The sequence below is a fragment of the Schistocerca serialis genome, chromosome 1 (genome assembly GCF_023864345.2).
Source record: "Schistocerca serialis cubense isolate TAMUIC-IGC-003099 chromosome 1, iqSchSeri2.2, whole genome shotgun sequence".
NCBI lineage: Eukaryota > Metazoa > Arthropoda > Insecta > Orthoptera > Acrididae > Schistocerca > Schistocerca serialis.
The window spans coordinates 1,278,382,452-1,278,406,202 of NC_064638.1; the positions used below are offsets into that span (position 1 = coordinate 1,278,382,452).

Genomic DNA, 23,751 nt, shown 5'->3' on the forward strand with positions numbered 1-23,751 from the left:
TTATCTTTGCAAAGTCACTGTTACAGCATTGCCAAGGCCATCTTCAAAAAAGTATATTCCTATGATCCCTAATGAAGACATGGCAAACCACACAGAAACTTTTGCAGAGTGCAATGGTTGCTGATACAGTTCTCTAGAATTAACGTCACACCAAAATCTAAAGTTCTGCTTGTTCACATAACTGGAGGGAAGGAAATGAGCTTAATCATTGATCCACAAACAGTTTACAATGTCCTCATCTTGATAAATCATGCCCAAAAATTCTAAGCAGAACTGGCTTTGGCTCACATAATCTGTTTCCTTATGGGTCTGAACCATTTGGATTTTGTATGGCTGAAAGTGCAAATCTTGGTGTAAAAGTCTTCATAACGATATGTTTTAAATGCCAAGTATAGTGTTGTGAGGGCGAGCTGAGCAACGAGAGGTTCTCACAGTGGCAACGCTTACACGCTCGATGTTCTCAGGTGTGTACACAGTTTTTAGTCTCCCAGTTTTCTTCTTTGTCATTGACTCTGTCTCCTCAAAGTTCTCAACCTATGTTTTAATTGTACTGACAGATGGCACCGGCCTATTCAAATTAATGTTAAAGTGCTTTCGGAATACACGACATTCTAGCTAGTATGAACTACTGTTTTGATAAAATGCTTTGAAAGCGTATGCATGATGCACAGCATCATGCGTACCCCACAGGGTCCAGTGCTCCATTACAACTAAATGCTATTTCATGCCAAACGTAACTGACACTATCCCCTCCACCTCTCTCCGATGCAGCTTGTTTCACATGTTTTTTAAAATCACTTAATATTACATCTCACCCTGTATTTGTTGCCCAACTAGGCACTGGTGCACAAAAGCAAGATCATATATGATTTCTTGGTTCAAAAATGTATGGTGGTGCTTGAACACCCTCCTTATTTGCCTGATTTGTTTCCATGTGAAGTCTGGTTATTTCCTAAACTGAAAATGGTAATGAAAGGAAAGTATTTTGACATGATTTTATGTATCTAAAAGGCTACAACCATAGTACTGTAACAATTTCAAATTTTGAGTATCACAGTATCACAATTGTTTTGAAAAACTTTATAGTGCTTCAAGATGCTTATTGACTCACAAACAGTCTAGTTTGAATAAAAAGTCATGTAAACTAAAAATAAACAGCACCTTTTATTTTATTTCACATAAGTCACCTTTCCTGTGGAATGGACTGTTTACATTTTGACTTTGGTGTATTATTCAGCCCCATTGGACAGTTTGAGTCTTAAGTGTTATTTTAAGAAAAATTACTGTATTGAAATGTGTATTACAACTTCAGTTCAAGAGAAAGAGAAGGAGATTTAAGGACTGATGGCTGTACTGTGACAATACCATCTTCTGGCAATGTGGAGATTAATGCCAAAACTTTGTTTTATCCCATCTTTCCTTACTTATCGACATTTACAAGCAATTGCACAGCACCCACTTATTGTGTGAGTGTAGCTGTTAAGTGTTTTTCCAACACGTTCAGATCTCAATTGAATGGTGGGCCAACTCAACTTGTTTGATGTGGTGACTTTTGCCAGCTACAGCCTCTCCCTGCACTGCAACCGCTCTTTGTGTGTGACAGTTGGTGTCCTGCACATTGCAATAATCTGTATGCCTCACTCCTTTCATACAATACTGCAGAGCTCTGCGGAGCATCAGAGTATTTTTACAACTCTGCTAGTTATTAATATGTACATATGCCTCTTATTATTTTACAATTACAATTAGAACAGCAAAGTCACTACACTTATCAGTTTGTAGCAAATAATCAAGTTTGTTTCTCTGCAGTACAGGTTTGTCATATAGTGACAAAGATATGAATGAGATCGCTTATACTACCCCACAGAATTTTTATAAATCCGAGCAATGAAAGAAAGACAGATTTTATTCATTATCATTTCATATTTTTTTGCTAATTGCTGCAAAAATTGTTTTGTGTGGAAACCTTCTCCAGCAATATTCAGCATCTTTATTAACATTGCCAGAAGTTTATTTCAGCAAGTCTTCTTCTTCTTCTTCTTCTTCTTCTCTTGAACTTGTGATACTAAGCATGAACCTTGCATGGCATGTTGTATATTTGTATCTTCAATCTTGCAAATTGTCATTGAGAATGAGCTGTAGACAGCACAGACGTGTGACAGTTGAACTTTCGGAAAGTGTCCTTTCTCAGAGCTAACAGAGAAATGAGACAAGCATTTCCACATACACACATAGGTAAACTGTTAGGCACAACAGCCCAGTTGCCTTTATATTTTCCATTGTTTGTATTCTACTCCGGTCTTCTGATTACCCTGTGATAAACTGCCTTGTTCCATTCTGGTTGTTAGTATAGTGAAACTTTCCTGGAAAGTGATATTCAAGTTTTAATGTTACTGAGAGTAGAAATTTTATTTTTGAATATTTTCCTTACAGTGGCAAGAAGTTCTTGATGCTCTTTCTGACATGTACTCAATGTTGAGTGAGGAGGACATGTGGGCTGGCCTGTGGCAGAAACATGCTCGCTACCGCGAGACGAATATTGCCATCATGTATGAGCAGCAAGGCTTCTTTGAACACGCTCAGGGAGCTTACGAAGTCGCAATGAGTAAAGTTCGCAGCGACTTTTCTGGCGCAACTACACCAGGTGTTGTGCAGACGGAGATGAAGCTGTGGGAGGACCATTGGATTCGGTATGTATGAGTCTTGTGTTGAAGAGTCAATCATTTTGTTAGTGGACTAGAATGGATTACTAGAAACTCCAACAAAAGTGTAATAAAATAAAGAGGATTTGATTAAATAGCAGGTCCATATGCTTAAAAATAAATTTATTTTCATGACCAGTTGTGGGCACCAGGCCACTATAAAGGAGTCCATTACTTTCCACAACATGACTCCTGCAAGGATTTATTTGTAGGAGTGATGTCTGTCTGTCTCTAGGCATTCAAAAGAATGAAAAAAATCTCCTTATTGTAGTCCACATGTGACATAAGGGTAATAGTGTTGCCCCTTATCATTTAGCAGATCTAGTTTCTTTGTCATACCACAGATTTCTGATTGCTGCTTATTCTTTTTTGGAGAGGTTGAATGTAAACATAAATGCCTTACATGTTTCACGACAAACCTTTTCTGGTGCTTCTGTTGGGAGCAAAGGGGCAGCATGCTCCATACGATGCAATCTACTGTTGGTTGCATTCTTAGAGTAGGTGTATAATTTAGCACTTCAGTGTATCTTCATTCCAGATTTGGTCAGTGACTTTAATTACAGTGTGGCTCCCTACAACGTGCCTAGGCCTCTTGTACCAGAAATCAAATTTTGCTTTACAATGTGTAGAAGTTTCCAACTGCATGGAATTTCAATCTGTATCCACTGACTACGAATTCCTTAGCACCAGCTGTATTTGGTATAGATGTGCAACCCATTAATGACGTGAAAATTTGTACCAGACCAGGACTGAAACCCGGATTTTCTGGTTATCACAAGCGGTCGCCTTAACCACTTCAGGTATCTGTGCATGCTCCCTGAATCATCCCAAACCCGTACATGTTACGCTTCCTTGTGTCATACTGTGCTAGAGTCACACACCTGTAATCATTGTGCCTTCAGCTTAGTCTGAAATACAACGATAACAGCACCAGTCTCTATACCTTGTGATGTCTTTCTCCCTGTTGTGACAATACAAGTAATGTTGCAACATGAGGTGGTGATTATAGTGGACCATGACATTAAGGATGTAGACAGTGTGACATGGAGGTTTGGATCATTCTGGGGAGTATGCACGGATAGCCAAAGTGATTTAGATAATAAACAAGAAATCTTGGTCCGAGTCTCTGTCCAGCACAAATGTTCATATGTCACTAATGGATAGTATATTTATACCCTTTACAGCTGCCCCCATGGGGGGGGGGGGGGGGGGGGGGAGTGAAAGTGGTGGGAAAAGGAAGTGCATGCTCCGAATGGGGAGGGAGCGGTATGGATAGAACGGGGTAGCAAAAAGGCAAGGAAAGGTGAGTTAGTATGAACAGGTTAGTTTAGGTTTAGGCCAGGTAGACTGCAAGAGCATAGTATGTACTGTAGAGAGACTTCTTATCTGCATAGTTCAGAGAAACTTATGATGGAAGACAGTACCCAAATGGCCAGTGTAGTTAAACAGCTGTTGAAGTAATTTGTGTCGTGATACGCAGCATGTTCGGCAACTTTATGGTCAAGTTTGTGGTTTGCCACAGTTTGACAGTGGACATTCATGTAAGTTGGCAGCTGGTTTCTTGTTATGGCCATGCTGAATGCTGTACTGGAAATGCAGCTTAGTTGATATATAATATGGCTGTTTTCACGTGTGGCCCTGGCTTTTATTGGGATGGAAATGCCTGTGACTGGACTGTACTAGAATTGATGGGAGGGTATATGGAACAGGTCTCCTGGGCCCACCACAAGAGAACAACCCATGGGGTGCAGTATTAGAATAGGATTGGAATAGGGATGAACAAGGATATCTATAGGTTGGGTGGGTGACAGAACACTACTTCCAGGAATGTGGGTAGGATATCCTTCTTCTCAGGGTATGACAAGAGGAAGTTGAAACTCTGGGGGAGGATGTGGTTGAGCTTTTCAAAGGCTGGAGTGATACTGGATGATCAAAGGAGCAGATGGCACAGGAGACTTGTTTATGGATGAGCTATTTAGGTTATAGTCTGTTAGTAAAGGCTCTGGTTAGGTTATTGGTATATTTCACTTTCCACTGCACATGCGGCATTCACAGGCTGCAAGGCTGTAGGGAAAAGACTTTTTGATATCGAATGGGTGACAGTTGCCAAAGTGGAAGTACTGTTGGTGGTTGGTGAGCCAACCAACATATTTATGGAGCTAAGTGAGAGGTGGAGATCAGCATCTAGGTGTTGACTGGATTTGAAGGATTCATCCAAGTGATCCATAAATAAGTTCACATAGAATGATGCCATGCAAGTACCCAAGGCAGTACCATGTATTTGTTCATAGATTTGGCTTTGAAAGTGAAATAATTGTAAGTTAGGATGTGGTTGGCTCCTAGCCAAGAGGATAAGAGGTGGTGGTTTCGTAACAGGAGGATGTTGAGAAAGATAGTGTTCCATTGCTGCAAAGCCATTGGCCTGCAGGATGTTGGTGTACAGGGATATGGCGTCCGCAAGGACCAACAAGGAGCCTGTTGGTAACAGGACATGAACTGTCAAGAGGTGGTGAAGGAAGTTAGCAATGTCTCGAATCTAGGATGGGAGGCTATGGACTGTAGTTTGGAGGTGTTGATCAACAAAGACAGAGGTTCGTTCTGTGAAAGTATTGTACTTAGTCATAATGTGAAGCCCAATAGAGAGACCTGTGGGATTGGGATTATGGAGTAAATAAGAGGTAAGAGAGCTTGGGATTGCTGGTGCCAGGAGGAAGATATTCAGGTGTCAAGTTTTGGGATGGACCTAAGGTCTTGAGAAGCTGCTTGAGGTCATGGACTTCTGGGATGGGATCATGGTTGTAAGGTTAGTTTGCAGAGGTGTCGAAAAATTGGTGGAGTCAGTATGATTCATGACCACTGCGGTGTAGACTTTGTAGGTGGGAAGAATGAGAAGGTATGGATTGTTTTCCAGGTTATGGATAGCAGTGTGTTGCACAGGAGTAATGTTATACTCACTAGGAAGCATTTAGGAAAGGAAGGTAGGCCAAGTTGGAAGTGAGGAATTCGTGGAAAATTACCGGAGGATGACTGGGTGGAAGTGGATGTGGATAACAGTTGGTGGGAGGTTGGAATTGCTGTAAACAAGGTTCTATTTGGGCTTCAGTGTGGCTGTTGTCTGTGCGGTGTGTTGTGAAGAAATGTTTCCACTGCATAGAATGAGTAAAGGAAAGAAGGTCCCATACAAATCCAGCATGGTTGAAATTAGGTGTAGGGCTGAAGGTGAGACCTTTAGAAAGCACTTAGCTGCTGCAGGGGTCAGATTTTTGGCAGAAAAATTGACAGTAGTGTTAAAATTGACAGTAGTGTTATGGGATGAGTGTTCCTGGAGGATGGAGAAAGTTTTTGGAGATGTGGAAGACTGATGTCAAAACTCCTTTTCTAAAATGCTTGGACACTTATTCTACTTTCTACAGTCATAGATGAACGAAGTTAAAAAAATGGACTTAAAGTATATTCCTGTTTTTAAGTTTGAAGTTTTATACACTTCTCAGAAAAATCTTCTCTTCTTCGGGGTCTCAGTTTGACAAGTATAGTTTACTAGTTCAGTAAAAGTACCATCACATTTACTTCAGCACATTTTTCACAGCTTGCACAAAGTGCCATGAAAGTAACTGTACAACTATCCTCAAACTTTGTCTTGCAGACCCAGTAATATTCAAGATTTACCTCTGTATAAGAAATGCAATTGAAAGATCTCTCTTTTGAGACTCTTAACAGATCCTTTACCAAGCTCCTGGTCATGGTCATTACACCTGGCAAAATGAGTTCTTTATCTAGTTTGCGGTTTCTTAGCAGTGTCAAGAATGTGAACATTATGGAATGCCCATACTATCCTGTTAGGATCTGCTTGGTTTGAGAAATAAGTTGTGTGTGTTGATAGTCCCAGCTGCTTCCATACTTCTAAATTTTTAGCTCCTGTGTCACAAGCAACATAATTCTGATCCTTCTTGTTCTATTAGTATTGTATGTAATAGCTCGCTGGTAATTGTGATGACAAAGTCATGATGTACTAGCTGCTTCCTTGCTGAAAGTAAGCTGCAGGATGTGTTCTGAAGTATTGCATCAGATGATGTTACTTATTAGATTAACAATGCTTGTTTTATTGAAGGCAAGAATACGTAACTCTTTCAATGTTTCAAACATTTATCCTGCAGCTGTAAGTAAGTTTGTTACCTCTTTTAAAATTCCTAGACTACACTCAAGCTGCTTTGCGCGTATTTGTAGTGTATAACACAAGGGCAAAGAATAGTTCTGTCTCCTCAAATAATTGTATGCTGTGGGAGAAGTCAGTGCAGATTACAAAAACTGCTTTTCCAGTCACTTGCCTATCAACTAGGTGCCAATTTAAACAGTGACCATTGTTACAACAACATCTGAGTTTTAAGTGAAGACAACTTGCTTTTAAATGTTGAGTCCAATTGTTCATAATGTTCCACTGAATATGAGGCACTTAGTGTATTGAAGTGCCTGCCAGGACACGGTCTTCAAATGCAATAACTTTGAAAGTCCACAGGGAGGTCAAACAAGAAATTATCAGCCTGGTGCAAAAGAAATTGCAGATCATGACAGGATTACTGTGATTTCCAAAGGAGAGCTCATGTCTGTATCACCTGAATGGCTGAGTACATTTTCACAAATGCCTTCTGTCACTATGTAAGACTTAAAGCTTGACTAGTTAAAACAGTAGTAGTTTTAAAATTTATCCGAGCTAAAAGATATAATTGTTTGTGATCAGCATGGGAAATGTACTGAGGAACAGCATTGCATTCACAGCTTAGTGCAACTGAATTCGGTGGCACCACTGTGGGCCCGATGAGATAAGAGGACGCTGGTGAATGGCAGTGTACTCTTGAGTGACATACCTTCTAAATTTCTCCCTACATGGGTCCTATTCTACCTGTGCAAGCCAATGGATACGTTTATGGCGCTCTTGGATGCCTGTGCCTGGTGGGCAGCATTGTAATAGCGTGCTCTATCCGTTTCTTTGTTCTCTTTGACAAGACCATTAGTTGAATGGGGGATGGCTCTTTATACTGGAATTATCGGGCAGCAGTTGCTGATGATTTCTGTTCAAAATCCAAGCAGTGGCTAGTAGCGAACTCGGGACGCAAGACATAATAATTAGGAATCAAAGACACTACTCCAAGATGAGACAGTACAAGGCAGATTAAAGGCTTTTGCTGGAAGAGATGTTGATGTGAGATGGGTAAGTAATGTGGAATTTAAAAAGGACACCATCCTATATTGTTTGGAGGAGCTAGTGGTGGCTGTAGAAATCATTTAACAGCTGATCTAGTGTGCTGCAATTTTCATTGTTAATTTTTAAGTAGTACAGCTCCTTGACTGTTGACTATGTCAGGGTGTTAACGACCTGGGACAACAGGGAAAAGCCTGAGAATTTTTTCATCTGGGATAAAATCGGGAAAAATCCTGGAATTTTTCATTGTTTTCGTTTTCAGTTGAATTTTTGTTATTTTGCCTTATAAGAACTGATACTCTAACAAAGAGTGTTACTGTATCCCGCTGCTGCAGAGTAATACTGCAGCAATAAAACATAAACGAGAGAAAAAAAGCAAAATAAAACTTGAGCTGCAAAGGAAATGTGCCATTTACAACAACAAAACACCATGTGCACACAAGCTTCTGCCAACCGCAAAATGTATCATAGGCCTTAGGATGAAAACTTATGCAATACTTCGTAACAACAAACTACTTCCGATGAGTGTGACGTCACTGCTGTTTACATTAGGTTTGTTTGAGCAGTTGCCAGCAGGATCATACACATGCACAGTTGAGTCATCTGCTGGCATGTATGGCATTATGCCATAATAAAGAACGAAACATGAGATAGTATGGCTCTGGTACTCAAAGAAAATTTACATCCCGAAAACAACACTGAAAAGCTTATATCAGGCTGGGACCTACTTCATTGTGAATTTGGACATAAAAATACGAATATGCACTTCAAGCCGAATTATGCATTTTAGTATGGTTTACAAAATTCCAATGCTCTTGGAGTATGCTCTGATGCCCTGTTTCTTTTATGAGTTACTATGAGATCTTTTTTATACTTTATACATATGAACATATGGGCTTCCTACATCATCATAGCTGCACACGCGCATTAATGCCTGTTTTCTGGCCCTCACTGGCAACTACTGAAATGAACCTATTTCTAACAGGTCTCGAGAAAATATTACGAATTGAAAAGTGTTATTTTCAAAGTAAATTTCCTTTTACGCAAAATGAATTATGTTACGTGTGAGAAAGCGCAATGAGTTTCTTAAATCACAGAGAGTTGGACTCACTTTGAGGACCAGCCACTTAGAAGAACGTAGAGCCCCAAAGACCGGATATTTATGTCATTATTTTAAAATTTTAGTGGCACGTTTTTGTGATGTATCTTAAAGCATAACACACGCAAAAAAGACCAATATTACATGTGAAAGCTTAGCTTCTCATGTAGCTTATTAATCTTCGAGACCAATATTATATGTGAAAGCGTAGCTTTTCTTGTAGCTACAACTTGTGTATTAATTTAAACCATTAACTTTTCCTATTTGTGCTACTTCACAGTGATGTTTGCTATTGACTGGCTACATCACATGTCTTGTGTTCTGAATATCTGCTGTCATCGGCTGGTGAGATCACGTGACATGACCCATGAATTGCTTACAAGAGGTCATCGCAGTATCGATTTCAACACGTTGAAAACTAACAAGCTGTGTTTTGTGGAATTCTAATTTATGCTTTCGTAATAACGAAATATGCTGCGGACGTGTTGCTGCACATCAGAGATCTTTCCAAAACTTTTTATTTTTTTAATTTTTTTTTTTTTAATGCTGTTTTTCGTGTCCTGAAACGCCGGGAAGTTCTATGCCGGTGTATAAAACATTAACCATTCAAAGGACTGATAGTTTTTACAGTTCAGAGGGTAAGTATACCGTCACTTAACATGGAATAAGTATATTTTTACCAAGAAAAAATGTATTTTTAACTGGAACGTTCGGGAAAAACCAGGAAATTTTTTTCCTTTGTCCACATATACATCCTATGACAAGTTAATTAAGTTTTACCATATTTTCTGTGGATCTTGCCCCCTTCCGTCCACTTAATTCGAGAATTACAAACAGATTACATTTAGTGAAGTAATTTAAATGGAATACTAAAGATGGAAAGATGTGAGAAGGAACAGCTTGCAGATACTAATGACAATCCAATTTTTATTGCTCTACTCAGGTGTTCAAAGGAACTGAATCAGTGGGACATACTTCTAGAGTATGCAAATGACAAAAGTGCTTGCAATCCTCTACTGCTGCTGGAAACATCATGGCGAGTTCCCAATTGGAATACAACAAAGGAAGCTTTAACAAGGCTGGAGCAAAGCTGCCCGAAAGACGTAGCTTGGAAGGTAATATGTAAAGCTGTGATAATTCGCTACCATCAGTACTGTGATAATTATCTACTGTCGATACTTTCAGTGCTTTTATAACAGCAGTTAAATGAAATCATGATCCTGTAATGTACATTAAGTAAATGTTCATACCTATATGTGTGGGGTGGATGGTACTTTGTACCAGTGTAAGTGATTTTCTAACCTGTTCCATTTGTGTATTTGATGATAGAATGGTGACTGTCTATATGCCTCTGCACATGGCCACCTTTTTTCATATTCTTATAATTCTTATACAAGGTGTAAAGTGCTGCTGACTCAGTAATCACAGCTGTTGCATCCATTGCTTGAAATGGTACACAACCCTACTTTAGTACTGTTACAACTTTCCATCTGTACTTGCCATTCACAATGTTGAATATTTACTCTTGACAGTGGTGTAATGCAAAAACTGCAACACCAGAAAATGGCGAAAAATGATGATCATCATCATCATCATTTAAGACTGATTATGCCTTTCAGCGTTCAGTCTGGAGCATAGTCCCCCTTATAAAATTCCTCCATGATCCCCTATTCAGTGCTAACATTGGTGCATCTTCTGATGTTAAACCTATTACTTCAAAATCATTCTTAACCGAATCCATGTACCTTCTCCTTGGTCTGCCCCGACTCCTCCTACCCTCTACTGCTGAACCCATGAGTCTCTTGGGTAACCTTGCTTCTCCCATGCGTGTAACATGACCCCACCATCTAAGCCTGTTCGCCCTGATGCTACATCTATAGAGTTCATTCCCAGTTTTTCTTTGATTTCCTCATTGTGGACACCCTCCTGCCATTGTTCCCATCTACTAGTACCTGCAATAATCCTGGCCTCTTTCATATCCGTAACCTCAACCTTGTTGATAAGGTCACCTGAATCCACCCAGCTTTCGCTCCCATACAACAAAGTTGGTCGAAAGATTGAACGGTGCACAGATAACTTAGTCTTGGTACTGACTTCCTTCTTGCAGAAGAGAGTAGATCGTAGCTGAGCGCTCACTGCATTAGCCTTGCTACACCTCGCTTCCAGTTCTTTCACTATGTTGCCATCCTGTGAGAAAAATGATGTGTTATAAAAAATTAATACAGTTTTGTGATCCACATTTCTATAAAATAATGTTCTAGGAATGGTCGCTGTAGCATCTTTTACACGATTTACTTTGCAGATGGACAGCACTGTCCCAGAACTCATCCAAGAAATCTAAGTCTTCCTTTCACCTTACATATTATGTATTTTGCATACTTCCTTGCCTTACTCCTAAATATTTAAGCAATGCCATGTACTCTAGAAGGTCACCACTAATCTTGCTGTCAAATAATGTCAGATTCTTCTCCTCATCAATATTATCATGGGGAATGTGTTTCTGTAATGCCAGTACCAATGAAAACATGATGAATATAATGTAATTCTCCATCTTTCGGTTTCTTGTTGTCATCAGTCATCTTAACTGGTATGCTGTGCCCTGCCAGTGCTTTCTCTCCAGTGCCAGCCTCTTCAACTCAGAGTAGCACTTACACACAAAGACCTCAATTATTTGTTGGATTTATTAATCTTGATCTTCCCACACTGAGCGAGGTAGTGCAGTGATTAGCACACTGGAGGATGACGGTTCAAACCCACTTATGGCCATCCAGATTTAGGTTTTCTGTGATTTCCCTAAATTGCTTAAGCAAATGCTGGGCTGGTTCCTTTGAATGGACTCGGCCATTACCTTCTCCATCCAGTCCGCAGCTCTTGTGGTTGCGTTCTCGTTTCCCAAGCACGGGGTCCCAGATTCGATTCTTGGCGGGGTCAGGGATTTTCACCTGCACCGAGAAGACTGGGTGTTCATCATCATTCATGAAATTGGCAAGATTGGACTGAGCAAAGGTTGGGAATTTGTATGGGCATTGATAACCCCGCAGTTGAGCCGACCCTCAAACCAAACATCATCATCATCATGATCATGATCATGATGATCATCATCATCCTTCTCCATCCATCTCTAGTCCAATAGTCTGATCTGGTGCTCCTTCTCTGATGACCTCGTTGTCAGTGGGACGTTAAACACTAATCTCCTCCTCCTCTGTCTTCCGCCACAGTTTTTACCCTCTACAGTTCCCTCTAGTACCATGGAAATTATTAACTGATGTTTTAATATGTCCTTTCATTTTACCCCTTCTTCTTGTCAGTGTATTCTACTTTTTTTTTTTTTTTTTTTTTATCCTCACCGATTCGGTGGAGAAGCCCCACGTTTCTTATCTCATCAGTCTATCTGATTTTCAGGTTCCTTCTATAGCATCACATCTTATACTGTTAGTCTTTTCTCTCCACTCCACCCTACAGTCCTTGGTTCACTTCCGTACCATACTGTGCTCCAGATGTACAGCTTCAGAAATTTCTTCCTCAATTTAGGGAATACAGAGAGAAAAGAATGTTTGATACGAGCAGGTCTCTTTTGGCAGGAATGCCCTCTTTGCCTATGCTAGTGTGCGTTATTATGCCCTCCTTGCCTTGTACATTTATTAGAGCTCTGTTAGCCACAATTTCTTCAGGAATTAATGAGCCAAATATTTTTTTTATATCTTTGGCCTCCAGTCCTTCGTAATGGAAGATTAAATGTGATGCGGTTTTATCCCTGAGACCACATAGTATGCACTTTAGAGACTTCTTTCTCTGTTCTCATCATGTGCAGATGTTTCTTGAAGTTACTATAGCCAATTATTGACCTACCATGATTCAAAGTGCCTACAGTTCAAGCCCAGGGTTATTGAACGTTTCTTCTAGCCTCACAATAGCTTCATGGGATTGCGCAATAATTTTTTATCTCTTTGCAACGCTTGACAGAGATTTTGCTGTTTTGGTGTGTCGTCGGATGGTTGACTCTTTCCCTTTTTTTGTTCTTGTGGCCAGTCAACCAGTCTCCGGCCATCTTATTTTCTTCTGTTTCTTTCTGTCTGGTGTTCGTCTGTACTCTTCTTTTCTGTAGTGTTTGTTGCCTAATTTGTGTTCTTTAGTGCCTGGGGGGGGGGAGTCTCCTTCCCCTTGGGGTTTTATCTGCTCCGCGCCTTAATGTCTCGCCTGTTTTGGAATGGGGGACTGATGACCTTAGCTGTTTAGTCCACCTTAAACATCCCAACAACCACCACCAGAGATTTTGCAGCTGCTTAGCTGTCTGAATGTACGTAGCTGATATATTCCTTGTAACAGCCATGTAGATTCTTCACTGCGCATTCTCTGATTGCCCATTATACATTGTTTTGCTTCCAAGGTAGCAGAATTCCTCCATTACTTCTAATTTGTGGTCCCCAGTTTTGATGTTAATTTTATCACTAATTTCGTTTCTGCTACTCCTCGTGTTCTGTTTACTCTTATTTCATACTCTGCGCCCAATAGACTGTTCATTTTATCAGAACGCCCTATAACTCTCTCTTGCTTCCACGGAAGATAACAAGGTCATTAGCAAAGCTTATCATTGATTTTCTTGCACCCAGAGTTTTAATCCCTCTCTTGATCCTACCTTTTATTTCTGTTGTTGCTACTTCGAAGTACCGATTGAACAATAGGGGAGTAAGGCTTTATCCTCATAATACACCCTTCTCAACCCAAGCAATTTGTGTTTGGCCTTACATACTTATTGTTCCTTTTTGGGTATTATGCATATTTTTCATTTTTTCCCACTACCTTGCACCTATTTTTCTCATAATTTCATACATCTTGCATCATTTTACATTTTCGAACATTTTTCCTGGGTCATCAAATGCTACAAGGTTGTAGGTGTCTTGATTCCCCCCCCCCCCCCCCCCTCCCCCTTCTCTTCCTTCAGTGTTAGAACATCCTCTCTGGTGGCTTTACATTACCTACTCATTGTCAAATAACATATCCTCATATTTATGTTCCATTCTTCTGCATATTTTTCTTGTCAGAAATTTTCATACAAGAGTTATCAAACTGATAGTACAATACTTTTCACACTTATCTGAAGTCGCTGTCTTAAGAATTGTGTAGATGATGTTTTCAGATGGTATGTCTCCATTTTTGTGTATTCTACACATGATCTTGTGTAATTATTTGGTTGCCACTTCCCCCTTTGATGTCAGAAATTTGCAAGGAATGTTACTTATTCTGTCCATCTTATTTGATTGCAACTATTCTAAGACTTTGCTAAAAATCTTCTTCTGTCATGTCATCAAACAGTTTCTTCCACTCATAGAGACCTTCTGTGTACTCTTTCCACCTGTCTACTTGTCTCCTCTACATTTAACAATGGAAATATTCTTGCACTCTTAGTATTGACTCCTTTGCTTTTAATTCCACCTCAGGTTGTTTTGACTTTTATATATGCTGCGTAAGTTATCCTTCTGATGACCAATTCTCTTTCTGTTTCTCCATATTTTTCCTGCTGCCATTTTACCTTGTCTTCCCTGCACTTCCTATTTATTTCATTTCTTAGTAACATATATTTCTGTATTCCTCTTTTTTTCTTTAGCATATTTGTACTTCCTTCTTTTGTTGTTGATCAATTGATGTCTTTTTTTTTCTGTTACCCAAAGGTTCTTCATTGCACATACATTTGTACATCCAACTTCTGTGAGTGCTTTTTGATTAGAGATGTCCATTCCTCTTCATCTGAGCTGCTTACTGTGATATTCATTATTGTGCGACGTACAGGCTTAGAGAATAAGCACAACTGTCATGTCCATTTTTGTAAACAATCTTTGTAGTTTGTGCACTAGATGCAGCTGACAACTGCCACCGCCGGCACGGTAGCTCAGCATGTTCGGTCAGAGGGTTAGCTGCCCCCTGTAATAAAAAAAAAAAACTGAGTTAATGGATCAATGACAAACTGACTGCCACTGGAGCACTAAGGTCACAGTTCACAAGAGGAGCACATTTTGTGAGCTGTAGCACATCATTTCAAAGCATACAGCAACCACAATGTGTACCACATCTGGCATGCTTCCCCATGAGAAATGCACCCCAATGTGAGGATGGTTTATGCAGAGATGCTGTTGACAGTCGGCTGCTCCATGTGCAACCTCCTCAGCAAGCATGTGGGGGGTTTACGGTCTCCAGTACCCAAGACTAGCCTCACAGTACGTCGTAGATGCTCACCACCAATCAGTGTCACCTGTAACAACATAATCAATGAAGTGGGCTGTTCTGTCCCAAGTTTGGTAAACAATGCAAATGGAATAAATCAAGTTCTTATGTTTCACTAGAAATTGTGTTATTAATTGAAAACTTGTTTATGGATTGGAAGCACAGTTCATTTTTTGTTGTTCTGGTAACTCTTTCCAAGCCGTGCAGATCGGTGGTGTTGCTCTGGAGAAAAGAAGTAAGGTAGCTGCCTTGGTGAGTAATGAGGTTAGATGTGCAGTTTTCTACCACTTGACATTGTGATGGAAAATTGGGGAAGGAAAGAATTTATTGGGACCAAAGTCAGACTTATGGGGTGGTGGTCTAATAAGAAATTTGTATCCGTTCACAAAAATGCAGGCTTGAATATAATAAGTATTTGATAGTATATCACAGTCTCATTAGAAGTATTTAGCATATGGTAGGCACATAGAAAACCATTTTTACTTTCTCTTAAATGGTGCTCGTGGCTTGGTGATGTAACATAGAACCTTATGTTAAAGTCTCCCTCTTCCAAATTTTCATTTCATTTTCCAGAAAGATATTAGCGGACAATTTATCTCCTTACTTCAACACTCCCCCACAGTAGAGAATTCCTAAGAGGTCTGTCCATCCCATGAATTTCAATTTTGAGTAGCTTCAAGGACATTGATTGATTATATTTGCTCTCTTTCTTTTAACAGCTTCACCTGTTTCGAGGATACATTACTGTTTGTCATCCTGATGAGAACCATTTAAATGTTGTTGATCGATATGTGGAGATTGCCTCAACGCTATGCATGCGCGAATGGCGACGGCTTCCCAGTATTGTCTCTCACGTGCATTTACCGCTGCTACAGGCCGCTCAGCAGGTAACTGAATACAGTTAAAGCCCTTTAGTATTGTGTTTGGATTATTAAAAATAAATTAAGTTATAGATAACACTGCATATGTGCTTCTCTCTCTCTCTCTCTCTCTCTCTCTCTCTCTCTCTCTCTCTCTTTCTCTCTGTCTGTGTGTGTGTGTGTGTGTGTGTGTGTGTGTGTGTGTGTGTGTGTGTAAATTTTTCTTTTGCTCACTGACTTTTCATGCCTTTTGCAGATAATAGAACTGCAGGAGGCAGCTCAGATACATCAAAGTTTGCTGCATGCATGTGCCACATCAGTGCACGATACCATACACGATTCTCTGAGAGACATGAAGGCTACAGTGAAGACGTGGCGGAATAGGCTTCCCGTAATTGCTGATGATCTGAGCCACTGGAGTGATATTTTCACTTGGAGACAGCACCACTATTCTTTTATTTCTGCACACTGTGATTCGCAACATGAACAGACGAGTAATCATGGCATGCTCGGTGTTCACGCGTCTGCACAGGTACGAGGAATTATTCATGCGTCTGCACAGGTATGAGGCTTTTTTCTCTTTTTATTTTCTTTTTCTTCTTCTTGGTGTGGGTTCCTGTAGTCATGTCCTAGTTCATGAACCACGGGCAACATATGAGTGGCCAAGTAAGTGGTCCCGACAGTCGGGATACCAGTTACTTTGGAATAAGGCTGGGCATCTCGGACATATTCTGAGTCGTGGTCACCTTTGTGCTCATACAGCAAAGACTACCAAATCCACCGGTTAGTCCCTCAGCCGTTAGGGGTAAAACCCAATGGGACTCGGGGCAAGTAAGGCTAGCAACCTGCTTCGCTGGTACTTTAAATATGATGCTGGCAACAATCAGGGCAAAATGCCTCGGACCTTTGGAGGTGACGGAGTCCCACCTCTAACTGACAAACCAGGGACTCCTAAGATACAACTTGGCAAACAAATGGTAATGAGATGGGGAGCTATTAATATCAATGGGGGCTACTCTTGGAAGAAGGTAGAGCTGGCAGAGGCTGCAAGTAAGATGGGGCTGGCCTTTTTAGCTGTTAGTGACATTCGGGTAAGGGGTGAGAAAGAAGAAGAAGTGGGAGAATACAAGGTCTATTTGTCAGGAGTCCAAGCAGGAATAGCACAATGGGGTGTAGGGCTTTACATCAGGAAAGAAATGGAACCCAGCGTAGTTGCAATAAGGTATGTAAACGAACGACTGATGTGAATAGATTTGACAGTGTCTAGCAAGAAAATTAGGTTTGTGTCAGTATATTCGCATTGTGAAGGGACTGATCAAGATAAGATGAATAGTTTTTATGAGGCACTCAGTGATGTAGTTGTTAGAGTAAAGGACAAGGACAGTGTTCTGCTCATGGGTGATTTTAACGCCAGGATTGGAAATCGAACAGAAGGGTATGAAAAGGTTATGAGTAAATTTGGAGAGGATATGGAGGCCAACAGGAACGGGCAGCAACTCTTGGATTTCTGTGCCAGTATGGGCTTAGTAATCACAAACTCCTTTTTTAAACATAAGAACATTCACCGGTATATTTGGGAAAGCAGGGGAACCAGATCTGTCATTGACTATATAATAACAGATCAGGAATTCAGGAAGGCTGTGAGGGACACACGTGTATTCAGGGGATTCTTTGATGACACTGATCATTATTTAATCTGCAGTGAAATTGGGATTGCGAGGCCGAAAGTGCAGGAGGTCAGGTCCATATGTAGGAGGATAAGAGTGGAGAAACTTCAGGATCAGGCACAAGTACATAACAGTGATCTCAGAAAGGTACCAGTTAGTTGAATGTAGTCAATTACAGTCATTGGAAAAGGAATGGACAAGGTACAGGGACACAATACTAGAAGTGGCTAAAGAATGTCTTGGAACAGTAATGTGTAAAAGTAGGAGGAAGCAAACAGCTTGGTGGAATGACACAGTCAAGGCAGCCTGTAAAAGGAAAAAGAAGGTGTATAAAAAATGGCTACATACTAGAACTCAGGTAGACAGAGAAAGTTATGTTGAAGAAAGAAACAAAGCCAAACAGATAATTGCAGCATCCAAGAAGAAATCTTGGGAAGACTTTGGAAACAGGTTGGAGACATTGGGTCAAGCTGCTGGAAAACCATTCTGGAGTGTAATTAGCAGTCTTCGAAAGGGAGGTAAGAAGGAAATGACAAGTATTTTGGACAGGTCAGGAAAACTTCTGGTGAATCCTGTGGATGCCTTGGGCAGATGGAGGGAATATTTTGAAGAGTTGCTCAATGTAGGTGAAAATACGATCAGTAATGTTTCAGATTTCGAGGTAGAATGGGATAGGAACGATGATGGAAATAGGATCACATTTGAGGAAGTGGAGAAAATGGTCAATAGATTGCAGTGCAATAAAGCAGCTGGGGTGGATGAAATTAAGTCGGAACTCATCAAATACAGTGGAATGTCAGGTCTTAAATGGCTACACAGGATAATTGAAATGGCCTGGGAGTCGGGACAGGTTCCATCAGACTGGACAAAAGCAGTAATCACACCAATCTTTAAACATGGAAACAGAAAATATTGTAACAACTACAGAGGTATCTCTTTAATCAGCGTTGTGGGTAAAATCTTCTCAGGTATTGTTGAAAGGAAAGTGCGAGTATTAGTTGAGGAGCAATTGGATGAAAATCAGTGTGGGTTTAGGCCTCTTAGAGGTTGTCAGGACCAGATCTTTAGCTTACGACAAATAATGGAGAAGTGTTATGAGTGGAACAGGGAATGGTATCTATGCTTTATAGATATAGAAAAGGCATATGACCGGGTTCCTAGGAGGAAGTTATTGTCTATTCTACGAGATTATGGAATAGGAGGCAAACTTTTGCAAGCAATTAAAGGTCTTTACATGGATAGTCAGGCAGCAGTTAGAGTTGATGGTAAACTGAGTTCATGGTTCAGAGTAGTTTCAGGGGTAAGACAAGGCTGCAACCTGTCTCCACTGTTGTTCATATTATTTATGGATCATATGTTGAAAACAATAGACTGGCTGGGTGAGATTAAGATATGTGAACACAAAATAAGCAGTCTTGCATATGCGGATGACTTAGTTGTAATGGCAGATTCGATTGAAAGTTTGCAGAGTAATATTTCAGAGCTAGATCAGAAATGTAAGGACTATGGTATGAAGATTAGCATCTCCAAAACGAAAGTAATGTCAGTGGGAAAGAAATATAAACGGATTAAGTGCCAAATAGGAGGAACAAAGTTAGAACAGGTGGACGGTTTCAAGTACTTAGGATGCATATTCTCACAGGATGGCAACATAGTGAAAGAACTGGAAGCGAGGTGTAGCAAGGCTAATGCAGTGAGCGCTCAGCTACGATCTACTCTCTTCTGCAAGAAGGAAGTCAGTACCAAGACTAAGTTATCTGTGCACCGTTCAATCTTTCGACCAACTTTGTTGTATGGGAGCGAAAGCTGGGTGGATTCAGGTTACCTTATCAATAAGGCTGAGGTTACGGATATGAAAGTAGCTAGGATGATTGCAGGCACTAGTAGATGGGAACAATGGCAGGAGGGTGTCCACAATGAGGAAATCAAAGAAAAACTGGGAATGAACTCTATATATGTAGCAGTCAGGGCGAATAGGCTTAGATGGTGGGGTCATGTTACACGCATGGGAGAAGCAAGGTTACCCATGAGACTCATGGGTTCAGCAGTAGAGGGTAGGAGGAGTCGGGGCAGACCAAGGAGAAGGTACCTGGATTCGGTTAAGAATGATTTTGAAGTAATAGGTTTAACATCAGAAGAGGCACCAATGTTAACACTGAATAGGGGATCATGGAGGAATTTTATAAGGGGGGCTATGCTCTAGACTGAACGCTGAAAGGCATAATCAGTCTTAAATGATGATGATGATGATGATGATGATGATGATGATTCTTCTTGCCCTCCCAGCTGAGATCTTAAGTCTTCAATTCTTCCTTCAGTTCTTGCATTGAAAAGGAGTCAACCAGATACATTTCTTACTATGTTTGTATTTATTTAAACCGGTTTTGTGTGATGTCCTTAGGTTAGTGAGGTTTAAGTAGTTCTAAGTTCTAGGGGAGTGATGACCATAGATGTTCAGTCCCATACTGCTCAGAGCCATTTAAACCGGTTTTGGACATGCCTGTAAGTCTTCAGATTGTTTATGGTGCTTACGTAATCGCTAAGACAGATAGTGCACACTTAGTCTGCGATATGTACTAGGATGAAGTAGTGGCTGCTTCTTTATCGTGTACACGGCACATTCCAGCATTGGTTGCATCGAGTGGTACTGATCGTAAACATAAATCTGTATACTACTTACGTGGACAGTTTTGAGGTGATTTGTTTTTGTTTTTTGTGTTTAGCTTCCACAGGGATGTTTGACTTGGATTTGTATGCTCTGCTTACTGAACTGTGCATGTCCATACTTCACTCGAGAAGACAGAAGTGCTCTTAGATAAAAGTATGTCTCTTCATTTAGTAAGGTAGCCCCAGCACCTCATCTGACTGAGGATTAAATCTCTTGGCATTAATAAGAAGTGCAGTGATTCGACATACACCACCTACATACCCATCTTTTTTAAAACTTACACATTACCTACATGTACATATATATTCCACAAGGCATTGAAAGGCACATGGTGGAGGCCACCATTATCGTTTATTTCCTTTCTTCTTCCATTTGTGAATGGTGTCTTGGAAAGAGTCTATGTATGACTTCTAATGTATCAGATTTCTCTCTCAGGTCATTCCAAGAGAGATATATAGGAGGAAAGAATACATTGCATAGCCTTTCTTGGCATGTAGGCTCTCAGAATATTCAAGTAATCCTCACCATGGTGCACAGCATGATGCACAACGGCTCTTCTGTTGGAATTTGAACATCATCTCACTGAGTGAATCGGTGAAAAAATGCGCCACTCCTCTTTGTATCGGTGGTCTTTCCTCAGTCCTTCTTGGCAAGGGTCACGCTCTGGTGAGCAATACTCGGAATCTGTTGAAGGCTTTTTTGTTATCCACTTTGTGTTGTGCGTACTGTAAGACCTTCGGTACACACACCATCAGATTATTTGACTTGTCGCTCTAACGAAGTAGGCGAGTGTCAGCAATACGTCTCGTGGTCTTATCGTGGCGTGTTTATCTTCTGTCGTTAGGTCAGACGATAGAAATGCCACTTGCACGCTTAGAGTAGCAGATTGACGGTGACCAACTTTAAACAGAACTTGATTAATTTTCACACACATTTATTAAAATAATAACTATCATAAACCTTACTTAACTTGATTCTGGATGCTATTTACAATTGACAATCTGAAGTTCCTTTGGTCTTGGTACGTTAATCTTATTCTCACATAGCTCTGATACATGACAAAACGTCTATTCATTTATCTTCATGGCTATGTACAGGAATATGGTAATCTTATTAGGTGAAGACTGAAACTTGACCACAGACTAATTCAGACTGACTCATCGGAGGTCGGTACACTCGTTATAATACCTCGAGCTTTCAGGTATCACTGCGCGAGTGTGATCCGCGAGGAGAAATGGTTCTACGTTAGCAGCAATCTCATTGGCTTCATTACATATTAATACGCGGATCGGCGGAAGCAGAATTTGGTCCGTCTTGTAACCTCCCCCTCACTTATCGACCTTAATGACAGTGAAAAATTAAACCGCGTGTACCTAATGGAAATTTGGGAAAAGCAATCGTCACCGAAGTTAATTTGTCGGTAAAGAGGGAGGAAAGGGTTGCATCTAAATGAAAGGAAAAATGCAAATGAAACTGGTGGAAATTGATTTTGAAAAGGGGTAAAGTTAATAAAGAAAGTAAATGTGCGGTCGTCACGTTAACAATTAATTGGCGCTAATTAGATATTTGAGATTTGGGGGAAATTACGGTCGCCAGTCCTAAGGACAATTACTATAGTAACTGAAAAAGAAAGGTTATTACACATATAATTAGCACCAGAAGCGTGGCAACTGAAGGTTGACACGTGTAGTGTGAAAACTGAAAGTTTGTCAGAAGTAATAAATTTCGCTACACTCTGACTTAATTTAGCAAAAGAATTAATAAAACCGGAAAATCGAAAGTTAATTTAGTGACTGTAGTTAATAGTGAGCTTTCTTTCTGAAGCACATCGAAATTCAGTAAAATACGGTTAGTCTTGGACTACCTCAACAATCATTTCAAAAGCTACTTGAATCTACGCAATTTAGAAATAAGAGATTTAACTTTGAACTTGAATTAAATGATTCTGACCAATTAACAATAGTAAAATTTAGTACGTACCAAGCTGAGCTGCAGTCACAGGTAACTAAAATACGGTAACAAAACTCGCACTCTTAATTTGTGCTTGTGCAATCTAAATATTGTAGCCAGCTATGAATACCTTAACTGAACTTTGAAATTAGAGCAGTGAAATTGAATGATGCTGGCGTTTGAATTTCGACGACACTCGGGCTCATTTCGGAAAAGGAAGGGACCCTGCTTGGCAATGCAATTGGGACAATGAGCAACAAAGGTTCATGCTAAGTTGCTGTAATTTAGTTATGAAACAATTTTAAAAGTTTGAAAAACTGAGGTCTGCCATACAGTTCTAAAACTTTACGTGCTTCCAGTCTTCCTTGTTGGTTGATTGAAGGTTTGAAGCCGTCGATCGAGGAGGTGGCGACAGTCACTCATTGTCGGCCGTCACTGTTGCAGAAGCTGGATGTTGGCGCGCCTTCTTCTCGACACGGTCACCAGACGAAACGGGCTCTTGATGTGCGCCAGCTAATGCTTCCCGTCCGCGACACCATGTCAGAAACTATCATCGCAAGTCGAGCGCAATTACATGCTGCCAAACCCCGAAAGCGCGGCAACTCGTGGGAGCTTCACACAATACACCTGCTCCACTGCACCACCCCAGCCAGACTCTCCCTCTGCCCGCACTCCATGCGACAGAGTTAACACTACCAAAGATCCTAAACACTTTGGTTCTCCACACGACCTATCGATGGTTCTCCACACGACCTATCGATGGTTCTCCACACGACCTATCGATGGTTCTCCACATAACCTATCGATGTATTCGTTCGATAGCGTAGTTTTCCCTAGGCCAGACCCAGCGTATAAATACAAATAATATTCACAAAACAAACCAATTATAAATTGACATAAATGCATATATATACAAATAGTAAAACAATTACAATATACAAAGACACAGAAATGTTATATCTTCAGGTAACAAAATAAGGAAAAAAATTTGCAGTGCAATAGATGGAAATAGGAGGACATGCATTTCCGGCGTTACAGTCTCTAAGACAGTGCCATCTTGTAGTGCGGAGACGGATGAGTGCTGCGCCTGCGCTGTTGTGCTTAGCGGGGCGCGCTCTATTGGGAAAGTTGTGTACGCGCTGACTACGCGGAACTATGTACACAACACACTTCAGTTGTATTTCATTACGATTTTTGCAGTGATTCTTGATGTGGCATCTACTTTCCCTATTTTGTGGTCTTTCCACCTCATTTAACTCTAGATGGTTATTCCTTGGTATTTATTGTAATTACTGTTTCATGTGATTTGACGCCAATAGTGTAATCGAACAGTAATGGGCCGTTCCACCTATTTAGGCAACTATATGTTGCAATTCTTTATGTTCAGGG

The 23,751-nt window shown here is 40.4% G+C and overlaps 1 protein-coding gene across 1 annotated transcript in view; it reads left to right on the plus strand.

Moving 5' to 3' along the window:
* LOC126419578 (transformation/transcription domain-associated protein) overlaps positions 1-23,751 on the plus strand; it is a 435,226-nt gene that overhangs the window by 281,305 nt on the left and 130,170 nt on the right. Inside the window, exons 48-51 of the mRNA XM_050086768.1 lie at positions 2,434-2,690; positions 9,942-10,113; positions 15,937-16,104; positions 16,334-16,639. Coding sequence (XP_049942725.1) covers positions 2,434-2,690; positions 9,942-10,113; positions 15,937-16,104; positions 16,334-16,639 — 903 coding nt within the window. The remainder of the gene's footprint in view (positions 1-2,433; positions 2,691-9,941; positions 10,114-15,936; positions 16,105-16,333; positions 16,640-23,751) is intronic.